Raw genomic sequence first — 25,565 nt, forward strand, 5'->3', positions numbered from 1 at the left:
GTATACATCAAGTCCAGTGGGAGATAAAAGCATGAAGAGAATAGAGCGAAGACAGTAGGACCCTTTGCATTTGGTAGGTTAAGGTAAATGAAAAAGATTATTTTGTTCTGTTTCATAAGATGGGAAAATGAATCACCAATGCAGCACATTTAGAAAAATCATTTTTGGCATTAATGTAAAGAATGGATTGGACAGAAATGAGTAACAGAAAAGGGGAAACAAATGAGAAAGGGCTATAAAAATGATTCAAAGCTATTTATATGATAAATGCATACAAATGCAGAATAGAAGACTCCTATGACCCAAAAGACTCAGTCATGTTCTCCATTAAAAATACATAAAATATAAATTATCTACAGAGCTGCTGCTTAGAGTGCTCAGTCGTGTCCAACTCTTTGCGACTCCATGAACTACAGCCCACCAGGCTCCTCTGTCCATGGGGATTCTCCAAGCAAGAATACTAGAATGGGGTTGCCATGCCCTCCTCCGGGGATGCTCCCAACCCAGGGATTGAACTCAGGACGTTGCAGGTGGATTTTTTTTTACCGCCTGAGCACCATTTAGGCCAATTTGGGCCTCCCAGGTGGCGCTAGTGGTAAAGAACCCATCTGCCAACACAAGAGTTGTAAGATGCAAGTTCAAGCTCTGGGCTGGGAAGATCCCCTGGAGGAGGGCATGGCAACCCACTCCAGTACTCTAGCCTGGAGAATCCCATGGACTTCATCTCTTCCCTTTAACCTACAACTATTAATAGTAAAATATCCTTAACTCAGTAAAAATGTCTCTGCCCAAAACACCAGGATTGCAGAGAGTTCTACACATCTGCACAACTGTACATCAGACTGGACAGACTGAAAATTCTCTGGCAGTCCAGTAGTCAGGATGCCAAACTCTCACTGCCAAGGGCCTGGTTTGTTTTGATCCTTGTTGGGGAATTAAGATCCCACAAACAGCATGGCCAAAAAAAAAAAAAAAAGAGTGGATGAACTGAAATACACAGAGGAGGCAGGACCGGGGAAACAGTGGAGGTGGTACCTGAAATTCTGGATCCGCAGCCACAGCAGCGAACCCCACAGAAAACCTGGGAGTGGCAGGGCAGGTGACACCGACTCTGGCTTCTCAGCCATAGCAGTGACCAAGGCAACAATAGCAACATCACCCCTCCAGTCATGGGACTCTGGCCCCTCTGCCCACAGCAGCAGTGGCCATGAAACCGATAACCCTGAATGTGGTAACAGCACCAGATCCCAGCTCCTCACCGCACCCACCCTCTCCCCCCACTGCAGTGGGCCCAGGAGATCCCAGACATGGTGGAGAAACCTGCCATAGCAGTGACCTAGGCCGCAACACTGGTAGCAACAAGGTACCAGCCAGCCCCAAAGCAAAGCAGTAACAAGGGCACCAGACGCTACCTCTGGCAGAAGCAGAGGATGGTGAAAAGTGCCAATTCTCACTCTAACCACAGGCATTGCAGATAAGAGAAGTCAAAAACTTGTACTATAGTGCCACCTACTGAAAAACAAAAGAAAGGCCTCTCATCACCTGTTACATTGTTAAAATCAAATAAAAAAGAAGCTTTAAGGAAAGAAAAATCAAAGTAACATGGTGTCAGAAAAGAAAATGGCAGTTCTTCAGAAGCCAAACTTAAAATCACCCAACACTGCAATCTAATTGATAAAATTAAACTAGCTGACAGAGGAGCCGAGTGGGCTACAATCCATGGGGTCACAAGAGTCAGACATGACTTAGCAACTAAATCACCACCACCCACCAGCACCACCAAAAGAAATTTAGGAAGCTATGAGAAAGCTCAGATAGAAAAGTAGTACGATGAACTTAGGAATACAATTAATGAACAGAAGGAATATGTTACCAATGAGACTGAACTCTAAACCACCACCAAACAAACTCTGCAGCTGAAGAACTCAATAAAGGATGTATAAGAACATACGGGAAATAGAACAGACCATATGGAAGAAAGAATTAGCTAGCTCAAAGTTAGAATTGTGGGTCTTCCCTGGTGGTCCAGCGTTTAAGAATCCGCCTTTGATACAGGGGATGTAGGTCTGATCCCTGGGTGGGGAACTAGGATCCCACACGCCCAAACTAAAGAGAAGTCCACACACCACAACGAAAACCCAGTGCAGTCAAAAATAAACGAATAAAAGTTTAAAAAGATAGAAATTTTATAATGAGATAGGTAGGAGAGGAAAGAGACCTAAGATTTTTTTTTTTAATGAAGAAATTGTATAAGAACTATTCAGTTCTATTAGGAAAGGCAACAAGAGAGTAATGGGCATTCCAGGAGAATGAGGGCATCTCTTCTCTGGTGGCTCAGTGGTAAAAGAATCCGCCTGCCAGCTCAGGGGCTGCAGGAAACACAGGTTTGATCCCTGGGTTGGAAAGATCCTGTGGAGGAGGAAATGGCAACCCACTTCAGTGTTGACAGAACAGCCTGGCAGGCTACAGACCACAGGGTCAAAGGGTTGGACGCAACTGGGCAACTGAGTACACACACAGGAGAAGAAAGGAAGGAGGGAGTAGAGAGTATTTAAAGAAACAAGAGCTGAGACCTGGGGAAGCAACTGGATATACAAGTCCACTAAGCCAAGAGAACACCTAACTACCTCAATGCAAAAAGACCTTCTCCAAGACAAACTATATTAAAACTGAGAAAAGATCAATGACAAAGAAAAGAATTTTAAAGTCATCCAGGGGAAAAAGAATGGTAACCTACCATTAGGTAATCCATTAGGCGATCAGATTTCTCAGCAGAAAATTTATATAGGCCAGGAGAGAATAATCAAAATGTTGAAAGATTAAAAACTACCAGCCAAGCCTACTCTATCCAGCAAGGTCATCCTTCAGATATGAAAGAGAAATAAAGCCTCTTCTAGACAAATGAACTGAGGCAAAAGACTTCCCTTATAAAAAATGTGGAAAGGAGTTCTTCTACTTGAAACAAAAAGATAAAAGTACACAAAACATTGAATAAAGTGATAATACAGATAAAAATCTTTTAAATAATTATAGCATAAAGGTTAAAGGGGGAAAAGCAGTAAAAAAAAAAAAAAACAAGTAATTTAGTAACGAAATCACAACATAAAAAAGGATAACTTGGGACAACAAGAAAACACAAAGAGAACAGGAAAAGGACAGAACCTGTACAGGCAAATAAAATGTGCTATCAGCAGAAAAAGAAATATTTCATCTGTGAGACACTTCACAGAAACATCAAGGTAAACACAAAATATAAATCTAGAGCAGAGATAGAAAATATAAAAAAAGAGAAAACTGAGAAAAATATCACAAAACCCACAAATGAAAATGGTGGAAAGACAAGGAAAAAGAAAGAATGTAGATATAGACCAACCACAAAAAAAGATAAAATGGCAGTCCTCAGTCCTCATCCATTAATAATCACCCTAAATGTAAATGGATTGAATTCACCAATCAAAAGACAGACTGTGGCTGGATAGATTAGAAAGCAAGACCCAAGCACATGCTGCCTCCACGAGACTCGTGTCAGCTCTAAGACAAACACAGGCTCACAGCGAAGGGCCGGAAGACGACACCCCAAGCAAATGACAGCCAAGAGGAAGCAGATGCAGGATCTGTATGTACTCTTATCAGACAAGGCACACTTTCAGCCCAAAAAGGGTAGCAAGAGACAAAGATGAACAGTCTATAATGATAAAGGGGAACATTCATCAAGAAGGCATAACAGTTGCTAATATACATGTATCTATCCCAGGTGGTGCTAGTGGTAAAGAACCTGGCTGCCAAGAGACACAGGGTCGGGAAGATCCCCTAGAGGAGGGCACGGTAGCCCACTCCAGCATCCTTGCCTGAAGAATCCCGTGGACACAGGAGCCTGGAGGGCTATACAGTCAGGGAGGTCGAAAGAGTCACAAATGACTTAACAACTGAACAACAACATAGAAACAGCAAAATATATGAAGTAGTTATTAATAGATCTAAACGGAGACACTGACAGCAACACAGTACTAGTGGGTGATTTTAAAACTCCACTTATAGCAATGGATAGATCATTCAGACAGAAAGTCAACAAGGAAATAAGTGGCCTTCAATGAATCAGACCAGATGGGTTTGACAGATATAGAACATGCCATCCAAATGCACCAGAATACACATTCTTCTCTAGTACACATGGAACATTACTAGACAGACAACATGCTGGGGCACAAAACAAGTCTCAATAAATTTAAGAAAACTGAAGCCATATCAAACATCTTTTCCAATCACAATGGTATGACACTAGAAATCAACTACAAAAAGAAAATTGGAAAAATCACAAATATGTGGAAACTAAAAAACATGCTACCGAACAACTATCGAGTCAATGAAGAAATCAAAGGATAAATTTTTAAAAACGCCTGAAGACAAATGGAAACAAAAATATAACATTCCGAAATCTACGTGATGCAGCAACAGCAGTATGTATGTGGAACTTTCCAGCAATATAGGCTTACCTCAAGAAATAAGAAAATCCTCAAAAAAATCTAACTTTACATCTAATGGAACTAGAAAAGAAGGATGAATGAAGCTCAAAGTCAGTGGAAGAAAGGAAATAATAAAGACCAGAGCAGAAATACCTGAAAGAGAGACTAACAGCAAAAGTGAATAAAGCTAAGAGCGCACTAGTAGAGTGTGTACACAAGAATAAAAGTACACATGAAACACATAATACTACAAGCCAATGTTACCTCACAAATAAAATAGTAATAGTAATAAGCCATAAAGAGGTGTTAACCTGAAACCGGTTAAAACAGTGTCATCCAAAAAAGAAGAAGTATTAAGTGTTAGCAAGGATATGGAGAAAAGCGAACACTTGTGTCCTGTGAATGGGAATGTAATTTAGTACAACTACCATGAAAAACTGTATAGAGTTTCCTCAAAAAATTAAAACTAGAACTATGATCCAGCAACTCCACTTCTAGGCATATGTCCAAAGAAAATGGAAGCATATCTCAAAGAAATATTTGTATCCCCATGTTCACTGTAGCGTTACTGACAGTAGCCAAGACATAGAAACAACCTAAGTATTCATCAATGGCGAATGACTAATGATGCAGTATGTATGTATATGTATATTTATATATATTTGTAAACACACATACACACACAACAAAATATTACTCCACCATGAGAAGGAAGAAAATCCTGCCATGTGAGTCAATGGAATGGACCTGAAGGCATCATGCTAAACGAAATGTCACACAGAGAAAGACAAATCCTAGTATGATATTGCTTATGTGTGGAATCTAGAAAAACTGAACTCAAAGAAACAGGGTAAAACGGTGGTTGCTAAGAACTGAGAGTGTTGGGGAAACGAACAGGCGTCAGTCAAAGGATACAAACTTTCAGGTATAAGATGAGTAAGTTCTGGAGATTTAACATACAGCATGGTAATTACAGTTAATAATACCATATTATATGCCTGCAAGTTGCTAAAAGAGTAAATTTTAAATATTCTCACCACAAGAAAAGAAATGGTAATTATGTGACATATTGAAAATATATCAAATCAACAAGGTTTACACCTTCAATTTATACACTGTTATATATCAACTATATCTCAAAGCTGTTGGGGAAAAAGTTGGCAAACATTACAAAGCAATTTTATTTAATTGATGTCCTTATGTCCATTGTAATGGACTAGTTGCTTTGTTGTCCTAAGGCCCAAGGGAAAAAAGTCTTGTAGCTGTTATGTTCCTAAAATTCAGTTAACTAAACAGTAGTGCAAAAATACAACACAAATAGAACATAAATGTTATAAGCCTAGAATTACTGAGTTTCTAAGTACTTACCATTCTCAGGCTTAGTCTTCTTAAGTGAATCAATGAGAGTACTGACTGCTTTTAATACAAATATGATTTCTGTTACTTGTTGCCTAAAAAAAAGGGAGGAAATTATTTCCAAAAAGATTTTAATATATACCATGTGTATTTTATTTTTTTTACTAAGTTATAGAAATAGATACACTTTGGAAAATACTGAACATTAAAACAATGCAAAGTTAATACTTTTCTAAGTTCTTATAAAAGAAAATCATTTCAGTAACATGTATTTCGGTGTGCAACTAAGATTTATAGTTATTCTAAGTTATTAACACTAAAATGGGGGGAAAGACAATCTACTCATGCAAATTTAAATTTATTTGTAAGATATTTCTTAAAAGTACTTAAAAAACACTGTATAAGATATGCTGTTAAAATTTCTACAAAAGTTTTTTTCTTTTTAACTTATTAGTACTAAAAGAGATCTGCCAAAACTTAAATGTAAATAAAGATTGTTATTACCCCTTGTACATAATTTATCATGCTGTTAAAAGTATCTTTAAAATTACAATAGTACTTATTTAACTTTCTAAAACATATAAGAAATATGCTCAAAGTCAATTTAGAGACATCAGCAATGAAGAGTAAGCTTGGAGAAAAGGACCAACAAGAGTAGTCTGATTCTTCTTTCTTTCTCTCTGTAGAAATCTCTCTCTCTTCTCTACAGTCCTCCCCCACGCCCCATTCCTGGTATGACTCTGTGTTATCACTCAACTGATGAGATTTTCTTAGCAGTATGAGAGGGTACTATTTCAAGCCTCCCTTTTCAAGTGTGGTGGTGGTTTGGTGGTTGAGTCGCTAAGTCGTGTCTGACTCTTGCGACCCCATGGACCATAGCCCGCCAGGCTCCTCTGTCCATGGGATTCTCCAGGCAAGAATACTGGAGTGGGTTGCTGTTTCCTTCTCCACTTTTTAAGTATACAGGTATGTTCTGTGCTGCAGTGTAGTTTGAAGAAAAGAATGTAATAAGACTGCATTACACATAATATGATACAATAGTATAACAATTATAATAAGACTCTATTTAAAAAAATAAACACTTAAAACACAAGAAAGGAGAGAAGGAAAACTGCTTTCTGAAATCAAGCATCTTTTGCTCTAATAAAAATATTCCAATCAAGGCAACCCTATCATTGCTTTCCTAAGTATACTTCAGAGGTCAATTTTAAATAAATTAATTTTCAATCATGACAATAACCAAATTATTAACACCTGTCTTTGGAATGTTTTTGTATATAATTTATTAGAAGGTATAATTCATGTTCTAGAAATTCAAAATATAGTGGTCCCAAAAGTGGAAAAATAAATAGCAAATAAACACTGGTAATTAAAGAAGAAAAAAATTTTAAAGGCAAATTAATAACTTTTGTTTAATAATAAAGTTATTAATAATCAATCACAATTATAATTAATAAAATTAAGTTGTCTAATTAATAATAATCAGATTATTCTTCATTCATCAAATTTTTAAAAGATAAGTGATAAAATGGCAAATAACTTTAAACTGCTAAAAACTGAGGAGAAGGATAATAATACACTCCTGGGAGAACATAAACTGGTAGAAGTCTCTGATAGGCAATTTGTAATATATATCAAAACCTTTCAAAATGTCTATATCTTTTGACAGGTCAATTTCAACTCTAGAGATTTATTCTAAGTAAATAAGAATGTACACAAAGACTTAGGATTAGTGATTTACCTCTCCAATACTGCCTTATGGAAGGGGATCCACAGTAATTTTCCTAACTCTTTCCTGACTTAGATTTCTTTGTCTTCCAATATCATGTTCTGTTTGATTCACTTGCTCTGCCTTAAATTCTAACTTACACATTAAAAACTAGGTTGGCAACATAATCCAATTTTTTACTGTATTTTTTTATGAATTCTGATCTGTACCCCAACTTTGATTAGCCTTGGTTTAGCAGAAAGATTGAGAGCTTGACCAAATGAGAAGCAAATCAGTTTAGGTACAAAGGCTTAATTAAGCCAACTAGATGAAAAGAAGATACAAGATACGGCTAGATGACTTACAGAGAAACCTTGAAATGACTCTAAAACAAACGAGGAAGTTCATAGAGTATGATTTAACTATTATTTTCTCTCTAGAGAAATTAGCAATCATGTGTTCATACAGATCCACAGGTCCTTAAGCAAAAATCCTTGGGAAGCTTTATTTTAGAATTCATTTTTTTCCCCAAAATAATATAAGTAACTTGGTATATATGTCATATATTACTTAACCCCCATGAGGAGTCAGAAAAGGCATCCTATAATAAACACACTAATATATATGCAGCAAGACTTCTGAATATTTCATTGTATGGAATAAATAAAATTATAAACAGCCTCAGGTTAAGTTCAGAAATATTTATGGAAACACCTGACTTTCTGAGCTTTTTAAATTATTAAGAACTATGATAGAGTATTTCCTTCTTTAATTAAAAACTATATATACATATACCTTGGAAGAGGGCATCTGCCACTTAATCTTTCGTCCTCTATGTAGCGATGCAGCACACCCTGGGACCTCTCAAGCAGCACTGAGAGTGCCATTCGTGAGATGTAGCCTTCTTGAGGGGTCGTGACTCTGTTACTGAAGGAAAACTGAAGCAGGGTTTCAAAGCACATCTTAGAAAACTCTTCTCTCAAACGGATATCAATCTCCGCTTCTGTAGAATTAACAAGGTTTGATGGTTAATTCAAGGTTAAATAAATACTCTAGTGATACAAATTCTTAGCAATGTAGGAATAAAAGGAAATTCCTTAAGTGGTAGGGAGCACGTATGAAAAACTTAAAAGCATATATATATATATATATATATATAGAGAGAGAGAGAGAGAGAGAACAGTCTTCCCCCTTGCAAGATCAAAAACAACGCAGACTATGCACTCACATCACTTTAAAGTTTTTCATGTCCTGGTCTTTGTTTACACTTCAACAGCGCTATAGAATACCTCTAATAGTCTTCCACATGGTCCAACTGGGAATAATCCATTTGATTGTCTCTCCCCTTTTTTCTCTTGGCAGCATCCTCCCCAGATCCTGACCTCTGCTCCAGTCTGGACTAGTGGCCCTGTGGATATGCTGTCCAGTTATCTCCTGGAACCAGTCTCTGGCCTCACCCTGTGAGTTTTTCTTCTCTCTTGTGTTATATCTTACTCTCTAGATCTTAATGCTCTCCCCTGCCTTGATGTACTCCTTTGTGTTCACAGGGCACATTCTGCAGCTCCTGAGAACGTGCATGGGAGGGAAGTAAAACTTCTGAGACCACATTTCTCAAAGTGTCATTTCACTGTCACACTCCAAGTGTAGCTCCCAGCACCACCAGCATCGCCAGAGAATGTGTTAGCGTATTCTCATGCCTCACTCCAGACCCACTGAACCAGAAACTCTGGGTCAGAGCCCAACAGTGACTTCCCTCCAGGTGAGGTTAATTGAGAATTACCATTCTACATTCCTCACTTGGCCAACAGCTGGGCCTAGGTATAAAACTGCGTTAGCAATCTTTTCCATTTGACTCCGAAACCACAGCCTCAATGTATGTGAGCACTCAGTGCTGCTACTGAGAATTCCAATGTCCTTTTGACCCAACTCTCTGGTGTTTGAACTTTTTTTTTGTCTTTTCTGAAATCTTTTAGCATCTTCTCTGTATCCCTGATATTCTGGTATTTCACGATGACAAGACTTATTGTAAGTCTTTTTTTCTTTTCACTATTCTGTGTGCTGAGTGACCTTTTTTTTTTTTAATCTATGTATTTATTTTTGACTGTGCTGGGTCTTCATTTCTGGGCAGGCTCTTCTCTAGCTGTGGCAAGCAGGGACTACTCTCTAGTTTCTGTGTACAGGCTTCTCACGGCGGTGGCTTGTCTTTTTGCAGAGCACAGGCTCTAGACATGTGGCTTCAGTAGTTGCTGAGTTGTGACTCCCAGGCTTCAGAGCACAGGCTCAAAAGTTATGGTGCATGGGCTTAGCTGCTCCGAGGCATGCGGAATCTTCCTGGACCAGGGATAGAACCCATGTCTCTTGCATTGGCAGGTAGCTTCTTTACCACTAAACCACCAGGGAAGTCGGTGAGTGACTACTTTTAATCTGCAGATTTATATCTTCAACTTGTTTCTTTGATAACTTCCTCTCCTAGTTTTTCTTTATTCTTTTTGGAAGACCTATTGTCAGATGTAACATCCCTGAGATCCATTTTCTTTCCTCTCAGATTGTCCACTTGTTTGTCTTTGTTCTACTTCTGGGTTTTTCCTTAATGTTTTCTTCCAGCCTTTCATAGAACTTATGTCAGTCATCATATTTTTAGCTTCTTTGAACTCTTTCGTGTTCTAACTGTTCCACTTTAATAGCATTTTTCTTGTTTTATGAACGTAAAATCTTTTATCTTCTTGAGCATCGTAATTAAAATAAATGTTTTCTATGGCTCTGCATTTTTATCTCTTTCTTCCCAATTTTTTCTACCCTCTCAACTGCTTTGGTCTTTCTCTTTCATGTTGGAAGATTTCCTCAACCACTGGTGAGCGCTGGCCGTCAGATCATAACTAAGAACAGAGCACCAAAAATAATCACTGGAAACTCTGTGTTTATAAGTTGGCCTTATTTATTAGCAAAAAGGCTTTGTATGTATACGTTTAAAGAAAACTCCAAGTTAAAGCTGAAAAATTTGTGTCTGATTCTAAAGTCATTGGAAGAATATACATGTACCTTCTTTATCTTGGTACAATTAATACTATAAATAGCAAGAGGTATCATCAAAAAATTGCTGGAAAAAGTATACATGGTAACTCAATAGTCCTTATTTAACAGAATATTTACATGTAGTTATGAATATGGATCTTAAAATGTATTTTATTAAAACTGATCTATAATTTTTAAATATTCTTAAAAAGTTAACTACATTAAGATAAGTGCAACTCAGAAATTTTTCTCTGATGTTCTAATGTTAAAAACTTAACATTCAGAAAACTAAGATCATGACATCTGGTCCCATCACTTCATGGCAAACAGGTGGAGAAACAATGTAAACAGTGACAGACTTTATCTTTTGGGCTCCAAAATCACTGCAGATGGTGACTGCAGCCATGAAATTAAAAGACGCTTGCTCTTTGGAAGAAAAGCCAACCGACACAGCATAATAAAAAGCAGAGACATTATTTTACCAGCAAAGGTCCGTCTAGTCAAAGCTATGGTTTTTCCAATAGCCATGTATGTATGTGAAAATGGGGCTACAAAGAAAGCTGAGCACCAAAGAACTGATGCTTTTGAACCGTGGTGTTGGAGAAGACTCTTGAGAGTCCCTTGGACTGCAAGGAGATCCAACCAGTCCATTCTAAAGGAGATCAGTCCTGGGTATTCATTGGAAGGACTGATGCTGAAGCTGAGACTCCAATACTTCGGCCACCTGATGCAAAGAACTGACTCACTGAAAAAGACCCTGATGCTTGGAAAGACTGAAGGTGGGAGGAGAAGCAGACGATAGAGGATGAGATGGATGGATGTCATCACCGACTCGATGGACGTGAGTTTGAGTAAACTCCAGGAGTTGGTGCTTCAATCCATGGCATCGCAAAGAGTCGGAAACAACTAAGCGACTGAACTGAATGTTAAACCTGCACTTTACCAGATTATTTTAAAAAACTGTCTGGGCTAGAAAAAAGAACCAGTTTGTAAATGGACTAACTGCAATTTATAGTCCTGAGAGGTTGGTATTAATATCTTTATTTTATAGATGACAAAACCGACAGTTACCCAACTACTAAGTTAACCAAGTTAACTAAGTGGTAAGAATACATACTCCTTACTTCACAATAGTCCATGACTTCACAAAACTGGCTAACTTATGTCAGCCTGCAATGATTTAGGGGATTTCCATAAGTACTTTGTAATTTAATTCATCACACATAATTCACAGAATATTTATCACATTTTTCCCTCAGAAAGCTTAATGTTCTACATTACATTCTTTCTTAACCATTCACCCATTTACATTTACCACAACTGGAGGAGTACACATTTCTACAAGTCAGCTTCTTCAAAAGTATTTCAATATTTATTAACATTTTTAAAAAATCATTGAAATAACATACCTGTAAATGAAGATGACTGAGAATGTATTGATCCTTTATTAAGCATAGTCATTATCTGACCAACAAATTCCTTAGGAATAAAATTGGCATAAGGCAGTATCTCAGTGCTGATAAGCTGAACTACCTAAAACAAAAGAGGCAAATTCAAAGGCATTATTTTTTAAGAGATAATAACTTATAGAATATAATTTAAATTTTATTTTAAAAGAATCTTTCTTAATAGATGTATACAAGCATTTTAATGTTAATATAGAGGATAATTAGTCTGCTTCCCTCACGTGTCTTAGTGAATAAAATGTATTACAAATAGTCAATACTACAAACTGTTCACTATACAAATTCAATAAATTTTGATATTCAACATGATAAAGGCAAGAGTGCTCTGGAGAAAAAAAATCAGCATATGAAATACATCCATATTAGAATACCGTATCTAAAAAGGGACTAAGAATAAGATTTAAATCACCTTTTAGTACCATAAAAATAAGCTATTAAGAAGTTATACTCATTTTTGTTAAATAGCTTATTTCTAACATATAATGTACTATTTTGCCTTTTGAAGAAAAGTTTGAAGAAGAGTTTTTAATAGTACAGCAATGGGACGAAAGGCACTATTTTACACCTGCATATGATACCAATGCTTTATATGTAGTTTATTTGTTTTATTTAGAAAGTTCCCCTATCCTACTTACAGGGAAAAAATAAGAATAACCACCCCCCAACAAAAAATCCGTAACTGAAAATTACTTGTTTAAATTCCATTTATAATCAGCAGAATATATTCTTTAAAAAACATTCACTATTTGTTTCTACAGCTGGTTAAAAATAGAAAAATCTGAGCAACTTATCAATTAAATACAAACATCTGATTTGTCAAACTATAAAGTGAGCTCTCAAATACATGCTCACTGACAGATTTATTTTACTAAATCAACTGCTCTTTAAAATTATTAAGTGGACACAATTAAGTGTCTAGACAACATGCACAAAGCTAACAAATATAAAAAAGTAGTTTTTTAAATATCAGTGCTTTATAAATTAAACTGTAACCTTTTTGAGAGTTTTAATGCTTTTAGGTTCACATTCAATCTATCACTTTATATATGTTTTAAGCAATTTTAATTTTAACATTTTTATTATTTGCTTTGTATAGTCACAGGAAAATGTCTTAAATAGATTCCTCACCTCAACATCAATACTTTCATTTCTTTGAAATTCTTGAATAGAGAGGTTATCTGGAGGTATGCTAAAAAAATAAAATAAAAGACTTGATTTTTAAAGGTAAAATACTCCCTGAAAATACAAACAGAAAATAAACAGAATTTGAACATCAAAAAAATTTCTTCATCCAAGTTAGAACGTTATCACTTATTTAAAAGAACAGTATTTCTTAAAGTAATTAGTATAAATATTAAGCTAACTACAAACATGAAATTCTACCTACAAAAATACCTGGCTCAATCTTGAACTAAAATCTGTAGAACTTAACTTCTTTTAGGACTATGAGTGAAAAACAAGGAAAAGTGAAAATACTATCATCTGGAGTCACAGCAGGAATCACCACTGTGACAGAAGCTGAATTCACTCACACTGCCCGTGATTAAGGGAGCCGTGGCCAAGGTGTTGATTATTCACTCAGTGACAGCCCGTGAGTCACTGATTTGTAATGAATATGATATACGAGATATATTTACAATGAAAGATAGCGAACATCTGAAAAGAGGGCTGATTCAGACTTAAGGTAGAAAACTGTTCCACCAAAATCAGAATAAACCAACAGTTCTAAGAGAACCAAAGTCAATTCTAGACCCTGTGGCTCTTAATGAGAATGAGCAGTAAAGTTCTTTTAAATGTACGAAACAATGAAATATTAAGCACTTTTAAAAACAGCTGAGACTAGGATGATAATGAGTATTACAATAATAATGACAGCAAAAATTAGAAAGCCAACCACTGTATTAAGAGCTTTATTCACAGTGTCACCTATATTCACAGTAACCACAGGTATTACCATGTAATTGACAGAAGAGGAAACTGAAGCTTTGAATGGCTAGTCATAAGACCAGGACACATTGCAAATAAATGACAAGCCACAATTTGAACCTAGACTTATATTTGAGCCCAAGTTCTACTCTTTTATAGAAGTTACAAATGTAAAAAAAGTATTACCATGTTTAAATTTAGAAGTACAATATAGAGTTTTATATCTAGAGATATTTTTGCTCTATTTGGTATTATCTGGTTTATTTCATTACAGGTATTAAAAAAGACACACACAGAGAAAATACCAATTGGCTAACTACCAATTAAAAAAAGCTTATCAAGAACATACAGTATTAACATTATTGGAATCACACATCAGAAACACTAAACTACTTTTAAAAAATATAATGAGGGAAGGGAATAGCGTACAAAGCCAAAAAGTTTACTCCTCCTAATTCTAATGGTCAATAAAATCAGAAATTTATTCAACCTGTGGACAGGTTAATGTGGACAGAGTATAATGGAAATCTTTAAAAATTTTTTTTCATGAATCCTTATTTGACAGAAAAGAGACTTCAAACTAATAAAGTATTATTTGTAATTTTCTTCAGTTCTCTCTGTATGGTACATTAAATTTATTTTTTGAAATATAATTCATACCATACAATGTATCTTTTAAAATGGTACCATATAATGCTTTTTAGTATATTCACAAAGTTGTACAATGGTCATTTCTAATTCTAGAATGTTTTCATCACCTCCAAAAGAAACTCTGTGTCTATGAGTAGTCATGCCTTATTCTACTCTCCTCTCAACTCTGAAACACAAATCAAACTGTATGTGATCTCATTTGTGTTTGCATTCTTTCACTTAGCATAATGATTTCAAGATTCATCTATATTGTAATATGCATCAGTATTTCACGGCTAACTTTCACTATATGCATGTACAAATCACATTTATCCACTCATCAGAACATTTGGATTGTTTTCATTTATTTGGCTATTACAATAATGTTGCTATAAACATTAGTGTACAAGTTTTTGTGTGACTCTGTTTCAGTTCTTCCGGGTAGTACTTAGTGTTTTTAACTGAAGGTCAACAGACCGTGATTGTTTGAATTCCCACTAGCCCATGTGTCTTCTAGAGCAGGGCAGCATTAGGAATCCGGCCGCACAGCAGGAGATAGGCAGTTGTTTTCCATGAAGTTGGTCTCGGGTACCAATTAGAATTTAGAACCACCGTAATAAAGAACAACTACCGCGTTCTGGTATTCAAAGGGCGGTTGAGTGAATTCCTAATAGACCTCAAGTGTCTACCAGGCTACAATCCCTTAGTTTCTCATTTTTAATTGGATTTTTCTTTCACTCATTTAAATAATTCATTCATTTGTGATAGCCCTCAATGATGTCCAAAGCCTTTCCTTTCTTCTAGTTGATTTTAGTTTTGTTTTCTCTGTTACTGTACTGCCTTGTGAAAGCAGCTTGCAGACCATAAACAGTTGGGAAACAGCAGAGAAAGGTATAGTATGCTTGCATTGGTATCAAGAAGATTTCTAGAGGTAAGAAATATGTAAGAAAGCAAAACAAAATCTGACTAGTTATGGAAACAGAAATTAGGATCACACATCATTGCTTCTAATTCTGAAACATCAGATAAGCTCTTATAGAGAAAAAATTTAAGTTAACCTTCTGCATTCTACAATTTTTCTTTACTAAATAACTAAACCACATTAGAAAGACAGACAAAATTTCTTCATTAAATCACTTTCCTAAAGACTCATCTGATCATTATCAACATGCCAATGTAAATTTTTCTTCAAGTATATGAAATTTATAATTTAAATGGTTTCAAACTAGCAATTTAAAATGGTTACACAGCAGTACATGGCATATTCATCATTCTAAAAAAAATGATTTAAAAAGTGTTTTAAAAAATGATTAATTAAAAAAAAATGATTAATGGATTAAAAAAAAAAAACAGAAAAACTTTTGTTATCAGAATTTCACCATGATAGCACAAAGGAAAATCAGATTGTAGGAGTACTGAAATATCACAGCTATTAATGAGAAGCCCATCTCTAGTAAAATGGTACATTTTAGATCAGTGCTGCCCAACAGAACTTCCTATGATGGAAATGTTCAATGATCTGCAGTACGCTCTATAGCAACCACTAGCCACCCATGGCAATGTTGAGACATGGCTAATGAGACTGAAGAAGTCAATTTTTAATGTGATTTAGTTAATTAAAAATTTAGTTGTAGCTAGTGACTGCTGTCGGAGAAGGCAATGGCACCCCACTCCAGTACTCTTGCCTGGAAAATCCCATGGATGGAGGAGCCTGGTAGGCTGCAGTCCATGGGGTAGCAAAGAGTTAGCCATGACTGAGCGACGTCACTTTCACGTTTCACTTTCATGCACTGGAGAAGGCAATGGCACCCCACTCCAGTGTTCTTGCCTGGAGACTCCCAGGGACGGGGTCGCACAGAGTCAGACACGACTGAGGTGACTTAGCAGCAGCAGTGACTGCTGCATTAGTATAGCTCTAGACAGACCAGAGCAGATTCCTCATTCAAAAACTCAGCCCACCTCTCAACTATCCTCTTCTCATCCAGTGAGGGGCCAAAACAGCATCCTCAAGATACAACCTCTGCAGCAGGTTATACGATGAAAATTTCATTCTTCTTTGCACAACTTAAACATCTTAAAGAGCTGTTCATTATTACCAATGATCTTATTTATTCTGAAAAAAACCTGATTTTCCGATATGGTTCTTCTCTTGTGACGCTAAATGGACAATGGATTTTTTAATGGATCTTCTTAGATTCATCAAGTTAAAACCATAGCTCCTTAATTATGATGTAATCACGTGGTCTTATAGAAAAGACTGCTATCTTAAAATCAGCAACATGAAAAAGAGCAAAATTATCCTCTGCTTACAGATAATGTACCCAGTGGATAAATGCCTAACTCACTTGTTCTTTGTACACAATCTAGCAATCTTAATAGTCTACTAGTTAATTAATGAATAATAAGAAACACTGTTTTTAGGCAATTACAGGTATAATGTGCACTTCTTGAAAGATTGTCTTAATTGTAAAAATGAATGAGCTGACCTTTTAGTAAAGAGAAAGTCTTCAAAGGTGTTGGCTAGTTCCGGCCACATGCTGTCAAATTTTCCAGAAGGAGCATGTTGCCGGGCAACAGGAAGCCCAATAGAAAGAACTCTGAGGAGAGAAGACACTGCTAGTCTCCAAGTGCTTTCAGAAGGGCAGGAATACTTCAAGCTGAGGGGAACCCTAAGAGTCTGTGAAAATAAAGACAGTTTAAGATAAACACTCATTAAAACAAACATTCAGCCTTTAAGTACTTTAAAAAAAATTACAGCTTCTCTTTGTTCTTATAAAAAATAAGTATTTTCATTTTAAATAGGATGTTACTTTGTAGAAAGGCCAATTCTCAGACATGGTTCTCAAATCATACTACCTAGAAAGATACACTTTTTTTTTTTTTTTTTTTGGAAAGACACACTTTTAAGTCCTATGTCCATTTTACAAACAATGACCCTGAAGAAGTAATAACCATTTTTGGACCTTAGTTTCTCATCATAAAATATAAGGATGTTTTCTGAAAAGTTAATATTAACTTATTAATATTAAGTTAATTAAGTTAATATTAATTAAGAGTAGGAAACTTACAATTTTGCAGCTTCTCTAATGTGGTTATAAACTTAGAGCATTCTGCCATAGTTCTCCTAGCAAAAACTAACTTGACGAATGGGGTTTGTTCTAACCAAGAGAGATCAATATTGCTTATAATTTTTTACTAATGGTTAGGTAAACATGGCCTAGAGAATATCATTACCACGAAGTTTTATACTTTATCTCTAAAATGTTTTGAATTTTATATTCTACACTAACATTTTAATGTACTTTCTTCCTTTTGCAAGTATTTGAGAAAAATTGGTAATTTAAGAATTTGGTTGATTTTATCTTTAATCCTCGAGGACACAGCATAGCATCTGTATAATGACTGAAATATTGAGACTTACTTTCTAATTGGTCAACTTGCTGTTAATCATTAAAGAACTAATTTGGTGGCTCAGAATGAAGTTCTCTGGTCATAGTTCTACCCAACTAGAAGCCTAGACTGACTAAACCATCACAGCGAGTTGGCCCAGAGCACCGTCAATAAACAGTTCCAACATACCATCTGATTATGTGCATGAGAGTGCCCAGACTCTATTAAAAATCCTAGTCTGAGAAAGATAAAAAGTGGAAGAGATACATTTTTATAATTTAATGTTATAGAGTGAACCTAAAACCTGATTTCATCTTCCACACAAATTATTATTGAATACTTACATAGTGAACATGTGAACCATTACATAATAGTATGATAACAACAGATAATTTAGCCTAACTAGAATCTTTTTCCCCTCCCCACATCCAGTTCAAAATTAGGGCAAGGAGATGATTAGTCTAATTAAACCAATCAATCTATTCCATTTCTCTGGACATAATCACTGGTTCAAGACTAGGCATAGGACAAAAGCTGGCTCACTTAAGGTTAACTGTGGTAATTTAAGAATAATCTGATACACACACACACACACACTTGCTACTGACATATAATCCCTTTCTTAGCCTACAGCTATGAGGAGAAACAGGATATACAGCCAACCCTTGGAAATCAGAGCAAGGAAGAAAAAGATTTAGTTTCTGGAGGCAGTACTGCAACACGGGATACACCAATCCCAAAGCACTCCCTCTATCTCTGACTTTTCCAACTAAGATGCCCTTTTATTCTTAAATATAGTCAGAGACTGAATGTGTGTCATATGCCAACAAAAGAATACTAAATTATACACTGGTCACACTCTGAATTAACAGGTTACAACTTAAGATTAGATAAATTAAAAGTATAATTTACTATAGATTAACAGTTTACCAGTGTCAGGGGAATGTCCAGCACAATAGATACATTTGACATATACATTTATTTTTTTAAAATATTTAATGAACGAATATAGAGATTGGCATATCCTATATACTCAATAAATGTACGTGGAACTAGAAAATTCAGTTCTTGCTGTCACAAAGCTCAGTCTCCAAGGAAGGAAGAGCCTTGTCCAATTAACACAATACAATGTAGTAAGTGGCACCAACAAACTGTTCAGATATACAGAAAAGAGATTATTTAATTCCATTAAAAATAGAAACTGATCCATGTCACTCCTCCAAGTTCAGCTCTTCAGAGGTTAAAGAATAAAATCTGATTCCTTATCATGGCTTGTAAAACCCAAAGACACTTTTTCAGACCTATTCCAGGCCCTGTTAGCTCCCTAAGTGGGATTTCTCAACAACACTTTAAAAATATACCATGATCTTTATGTTGCTTAACTGATCTAGATCTCCTTCTCCCTTGTTGTTGGGTATTTCTTCTTCAAATGTTACTTTATTTAACCCTTGCCAGAATCCCATAGACAGTTTAGTTATTTCCTTGTCTACACAGGGGAGGGAGAACTTAACTTTTATTCAACACTGACTACTTGGCAAGTATTATTAAATGCCATATCTCACTTGAATCTCTTAATGGTTAAGACATGAAATTTGCATTCGTATTACCCTTCTTTTACAAAAGAGGAACACTCTCCAGTTCATTTGCTCCAAAATCAGAGCAAAAAAAAAAAAACAACAACAACAACAAAATCACAGAGCAGCAAGTACACAGCGGTGCACCATGCCAATCCAGCTTTCTCTGAACACAAAGCTGCCTCCACTTGGTGGTCTTCACTTAGTACTTAATATATTGCATTATTATTTGCCTTTTTATAGATCCTTTATTGAATTATTAAATGTATGAACTATCTTATTCATTTTAATCTCTATTCTTTCTTAGTAACCGGCAACAGAAGTGCTTAAAATTTATTCTTAACAAATCAGGAGATACAAGACAGTTTTGAGGGGCTGAGTGGTGAGGGGTAGAAAGAACTGTGACAGAAAATCAAGGGAAGAAACAATTTTAAGAAGGCCAGGGGTTTCGCTGGGGGCTCAGGGGTGCAGAATCTGCCTGCCAATGCAGGGTACATGGGTTCAATCCCTGGGCAGGGAAGATCCAACATGCACTTGAGCAAGTAAGCCCTGGGCCACAGCCCCTGCGCCTGTGCTCCCAACAAGAAGCGGCCGAAGTGAGAAGTCTGCACACCGCAACGGAGAGTAGCCCCAGAGCACCCCGACTAGAGGAAAGCCCGCAGCAGCAGAGACCCGGCACAGCCAAAAGTAAATAAATAAAGCTAGTTTTCAAAAAAGAAGCCCAGAGCAGTACCATATTAACAGGGAAAATAAAGAATTAGAAAGGGCTTAGCATTTAAAGATTTTTGCCTTTTGTAACTTCAAGTAAGTAGTTTTTTTAGCAGAATATGGAGGTGAGCCTGGGTACAATAGGTTAGTGAGTGGTGGTTAGGTGACGGCTACAAGTTGTTTAAAGGAGCTTGGAAGTAAAGGAAAGTTGAAACAGAGAACAATTTGAGTAGGAAGTCAAATGAGAGAAAGATCTTACATAAAAGGCTTAATCGTCTTCCCAGGATAAAGTGTAAGAGGCTGAAAGAATTAACAACAAAGAAAGGTGGGAACAGAAAAGGATGAATACAAAGAGAAGGATGAGCCTTGGAACAGAGAAAGGTCTTCTTCCTTGAGGGAAGTATTCAGCGTGCATGCGTGTTAAGTCACTTCAGTCGTATCTGACTCTGTGGGACCCCATGGACTGTAGCCAGCCAGGCTCTTTTGTCCATGGGATGCTCCAGGCAAAGACACTGGAGTGGGTTGCTGTGCCCTCCTCCAGGGGATCTTCCTGACCCAGGGACTGAACCCACGTCTCTTATGTCTCCGGCATTGGCAGGTGGGTTCTTAACCACTCGTGCCACCTGGGACATCATCCCAGGATAAATATAAGAGGCTGAAAGAATCACCAGCAGAGAACGGTGGAAAAAGAAACAGATGAACACAAAAAGAAGGATGAATCATGGAACAGAGAAAGGCCTCCTTCCTTGAGGGAACAGAGTTCAGATCAGACTGCAATTATCCAGTAAATAAAAATCACGTCTACATATTAGAGTAAGACCAAGATTTAGGTATGTCCTTCAAAACAGAGGGGAAAAAAGGAAATAAACTTTGGAGGAATGGGACACACACAACAGCAGATGAATTTTAATAATGGCTGTCCATGCACTGAGGAACTGGCTCAAAAAAAGTATGCACGATCAGTTAAATCGACAGGCTGAATTGTGAATTTCTCCTTGAATGCTTATCAAACTCAAAGTATGAGAGGTACTGTCCTAAGAAACAAGATGCTTATTGTCTTAAGTGCCAAAGATGAAAAATCATAAAATTGAATGCATACTTATTTTAAAATATTTTTTATTAAAAAAACCTTCTCATTTCAGAGAAACAGCTTCCTAAATAATATCCATGAATGTTGGAGCAAAATCACTATAAATAATAATAGATTATATTTTTCCACTTATCTTAATATATGACAATATACAATTACCTGAAGATAAATTTCAATAATGTTATCATCATTAAACAAAAGTATAAAAATTTTAAAAGATACCTTAATAATATTCTGGAGTACTTTCTCATTCACCACTGCTTTGTGACAGGCTGTTTTTTGATATAAATCCACAACTACGTCTAAAGACCTTTCAGCAAATGGTACATAATTCAAGGCAACCCATTCCGCCTAGAAAGTAATATTTTCACATGAAGTTAAAATAAAAATGAGATTAAATGAAATCATATTGTTTTCAAAGTGAAAGCTTCTTTGTCTTAAAGTTCAGGCCTTGGTTTTAGGTCAGATTGTTTTATTACATGCAAAGTTTTCAAAGAGATATAATGTCATGAAAGAATAATTTTCAGCCAGGCAAAAATTAAAACTATCATGAAAAGTACATACAGCATTCTATCAAAAACTGGCAAAGATGTACTTTATTTGTTGCCAATAGGTTAGGACAATTTTAGGAAATTTAACTCACCGGTGCAAATAGTTGGATCTATTGTGATTCCATTGTGTTGCAAGACAAATAGAATGAGAAAAGTTAATACACATTAAACTACTTTTCGGACCATGTAAAAATTATAATTTTTATGTTGAGTGAACAAAATCAGCATGTGCATGCATTCAGAAATTTATTTGAAAAAAAAAAAAGAAATTTATTTTTCCCCTAAGCCAAAACAAAGTTAAAATTTGCCAACTATGGCTAAAAAATCTTTTATGTAAAATCCAACTAAATTTCACACCAGTAGTAGACAACTTCTCATTTCTTCATTTTCTATCGCAGGTATCTATTTTAGATAAGAGTAGGACTAGGCATAGGGATTTATAAGCCATTTTATAGTGCGATGAGGACACCAAGAAAGGAACTCTGAAGAAAGATGTACTACAGAGTAACAAGAAAGGCCAAGTTCTCTGGAGAACCACTTGGGAAGAGAAAGCAATAAACCATTTAAAAAAAAAAAAGGAACACAAGTTTTCCAAATAATCTTTCCAGTTTAAACTGTTAACAGACATATGAAAGTTTATTTGTGAAAGAAAAAGTTCTGAGATAAAGTCCATCTTAAGTGGAACTCACTACATTTATAAGACATGAAATTTTACAGAGTAAATATAATTTACAGCAAATTACCTGATTATATTTTGCATTTGCAATGTGTTTTGTTTCCAGCTCTCCATACTGTGGAGGTTTACATGAAAATTCTACAAATGCCAGTAACTGGTCAAATATAGCGGGATACATTATCTGCATGTTCTCTGGTCCTACACAGATGGCCTATAAAACAATATATGAACAATAGAATGCATAATCTGAACTCCATTAAGTTCTTTACCATTTATGCTTTTGTTTAACCAAAGAATCTTAAAGATTTTCTTATCTTATGTTAAGCATTATATACTTTTTGAAGCCCTGAAGGACATTTAAACTAATATTGAATAAAGTATAGGCTAAATATTTTAATCAGCTAAAAAATACTTTTTAATTAAAAGTGTGGCTTATCACTTAGCAGACTAAACAAAGGGCAAGCCCTTAAAGAGAAGTCATGGGCCATTCTGAGGTTCCACAATCTTATCACTTGTCCAGTAACACACCCTTTAGACAACTTAGAATGCTTCACTGACCACGATGAGATTGACTTCTACCTAAGTGCTTAAGTGGTGACATTAGTTCATGAAAATGACAGCTTATACCCACATCATGCATGGACAAGAGGCTTTAACAAGTAAGCATGTTCATTACAGTTGGGAAAATAAGTCATGAATGAAAATCTGTTTCTAAAAAAAATGTTATGTATTTTTAACAGGGCAGTGTGTATTTAGCATCTAATGCATCAGTGCATAGACTTGATATAAAACAAGAAAAAAAATTACATCAAATATGTTGAAAGTACTTAAATCTCATGTTTGTTTTTTTTTTTTCTGGCAACAAATGTGTTTTCTCCTCCCATCCTTTCATATTTTCCTGTGTTAGCATTTATTTTTCTCTGTGGGAAAAATATTTAATGATATAATTTATGGAGTATCTAAAATATATTTGTGCTTTTCAAAACAAAAAGCATGATCACTCTACACTTGAAGCACCTTCAAAATACAAAATCAAAATTCAAAGCATCTCAAAATTTTAAGGACTTTCTTTAAAACTATGTGTACAACACATATATTTTCATACAATCATGGCTTTTTTAACCTGTCAGATAACAGGCCAGTTTTATTCTCCCTCAGAGAAAGGGTAGCCATTTAGCTTTAACAAAAGTATCTTGAGATACAAAGTAGATAAGCAAAGCACTGCCCATACATACCATTAGATCATTCTGTAATTACAATGGGAAAAGTAAAATGAGGATATGTAATACCATCTTTCTCTATTTACCTTTCTCAGAAACAGTGAATGGAGAACTTAAAAAGTATACAGCCTAAAAAAATTCTCTCTACTAACTACTTCTATAATTTCACAGTCTTCTTCATTAACTTCTTGCTGAGTCTTAACTCTTAGAATTAAATACGTAGCAATTACTATGGAAAAGATATAATTATCCTAAATGAATTCTTTTATTTTCAGTGACAAATAAAGAAAGGAAGGCAGGAAGGAAGGAAGAGAAAGAAGGAGGGGCGGGAGAGAGGAAGACAGCAAAATTCTGTGTGGATACTTAGAAAACTAAGTATCAAATGTTTCTGGAAATATCTTAGCACCAAATAATGGCCAGGACCATATGTTTTGATTTTTGGTGGTGCTTTATAAAAGAACAAAACAAAACTTACTAACAGTGTTACAGCTGAATCCTGAGATCTTAAAATACATAATATGGAGTCAATTTTTCTTTAACAACAAACTTCATCAAAGAAAAAGTTATTAATATTGGCTTCTCTTCAATATTCTAAGTCAGAAAAGCCTATAGTATAAATCTGGTAGCAGATTTCAGTCCAAAAGCTAAGAATCAGTAAGCGTGCTTGTGAAGTCACTATAGTCGTGTCCAACTCTTTGTGACCCTGTGGACCGTAGCCCACCAGGCTCCTCTGTCCATGGGATTCTCCAGGTAAGAATACTGGAGTGGGTTGCCATGACCTCCTCCAAGGGATCTTCCAGACCCAGGAATCGAACCTGCATCTCGTAAGTCTCATGCATTAGCAGACGGGTTCTATACCACTAGCACCACCTGGGAAGCCCCAATCTATCTGGGTAATATTTCCTATTAATCCTTGAAAGTTGTGTATGTGAAAACAAGAAAAGAAAGTGGACATCTAACAACTGACATGATTCAAGGTTTCTCTTATTAAGTCATCTAAAACAATTCATTCTGTACTTACCATGTACTAAGACCTTTGCAAGACAACAGGATAATGAAAATAGTAACAGCTAACATTTACTGAATGTTTAACTGTGCCAGGCACTAAATGCCTTACAAATACTATCCCACTTACTAAGAAAAAAAGTTAAGAGTTATTATTTCCCTTTTATGGATGAGGAAGCCAAAGTACAGAGATTCAGAAACTTGCCCCCTTAAGTAGAGAAGCACCATTCACACACAGTGTGACAGTGTCTCCTGAAGTACCACCCCAGTAGCCTTGACCACAGAGGCACATATTATACCAGTTATCAGCCTTTACGAAGGTTAGCAATAAGTAAGACAGATGCAGTCTCCTGATCTCAAAACTTAGGGAAAACAGATAATCAAATTCTCAGGTCCCCTAGGTATGTAAAAATTTCTTGGGAAAAAAAAATTAGCCTACAGGACTAAGTCATTTTGGTTGGGAGCTAGTGATATGAAAACCAAGAGGAAAAGCATATGACCCTGAAACTCTACACAATATAAGGGTAAATATGAAATTAGAAATGAGTTTTTCCTTTAAGAAGGAAAACAGCTTTTAATCAGTAAAGTGTTTTGAAGAATAGCTTATTAGTTTAAGAATAAACTTCCAAAGCAAGTATATTTTGCTTGTGAAAAAGTTTTCTGACACCTGTGGGGGAAAATATAAAAACACTCTTACTAATAATGAAATATGTTAAGTCTTCTGTTAGGAAATATTAAAGACGCCATATGTTTGAATCACATTCAAGTATTATGAAATATCATTTAAATG

At 35.7% G+C, this 25,565-nt stretch overlaps 1 protein-coding gene across 5 annotated transcripts in view; it reads right to left on the minus strand.

The window, feature by feature from the left end:
- MON2 (MON2 homolog, regulator of endosome-to-Golgi trafficking) overlaps positions 1–25,565 on the minus strand; it is a 108,464-nt gene that overhangs the window by 5,693 nt on the left and 77,206 nt on the right. For 4 of the 5 annotated variants that reach the window (XM_065934726.1, XM_065934723.1, XM_065934725.1 and 1 more), the window contains 8 exons: positions 22,618–22,761; positions 21,967–21,984; positions 21,546–21,674; positions 17,048–17,238; positions 13,134–13,194; positions 11,949–12,072; positions 8,323–8,530; positions 5,832–5,914 (listed from right to left, as the gene is read on the minus strand). In XM_065934726.1, the coding sequence (XP_065790798.1) occupies positions 5,832–5,914; positions 8,323–8,530; positions 11,949–12,072; positions 13,134–13,194; positions 17,048–17,238; positions 21,546–21,674; positions 21,967–21,984; positions 22,618–22,761 (958 nt within the window). The remainder of the gene's footprint in view (positions 1–5,831; positions 5,915–8,322; positions 8,531–11,948; positions 12,073–13,133; positions 13,195–17,047; positions 17,239–21,545; positions 21,675–21,966; positions 21,985–22,617; positions 22,762–25,565) is intronic. The other variant, XM_065934724.1, reaches the window with a different exon arrangement.

The sequence above is a fragment of the Muntiacus reevesi genome, chromosome 4 (assembly GCF_963930625.1).
Source record: "Muntiacus reevesi chromosome 4, mMunRee1.1, whole genome shotgun sequence".
Taxonomy (NCBI): domain Eukaryota; kingdom Metazoa; phylum Chordata; class Mammalia; order Artiodactyla; family Cervidae; genus Muntiacus; species Muntiacus reevesi.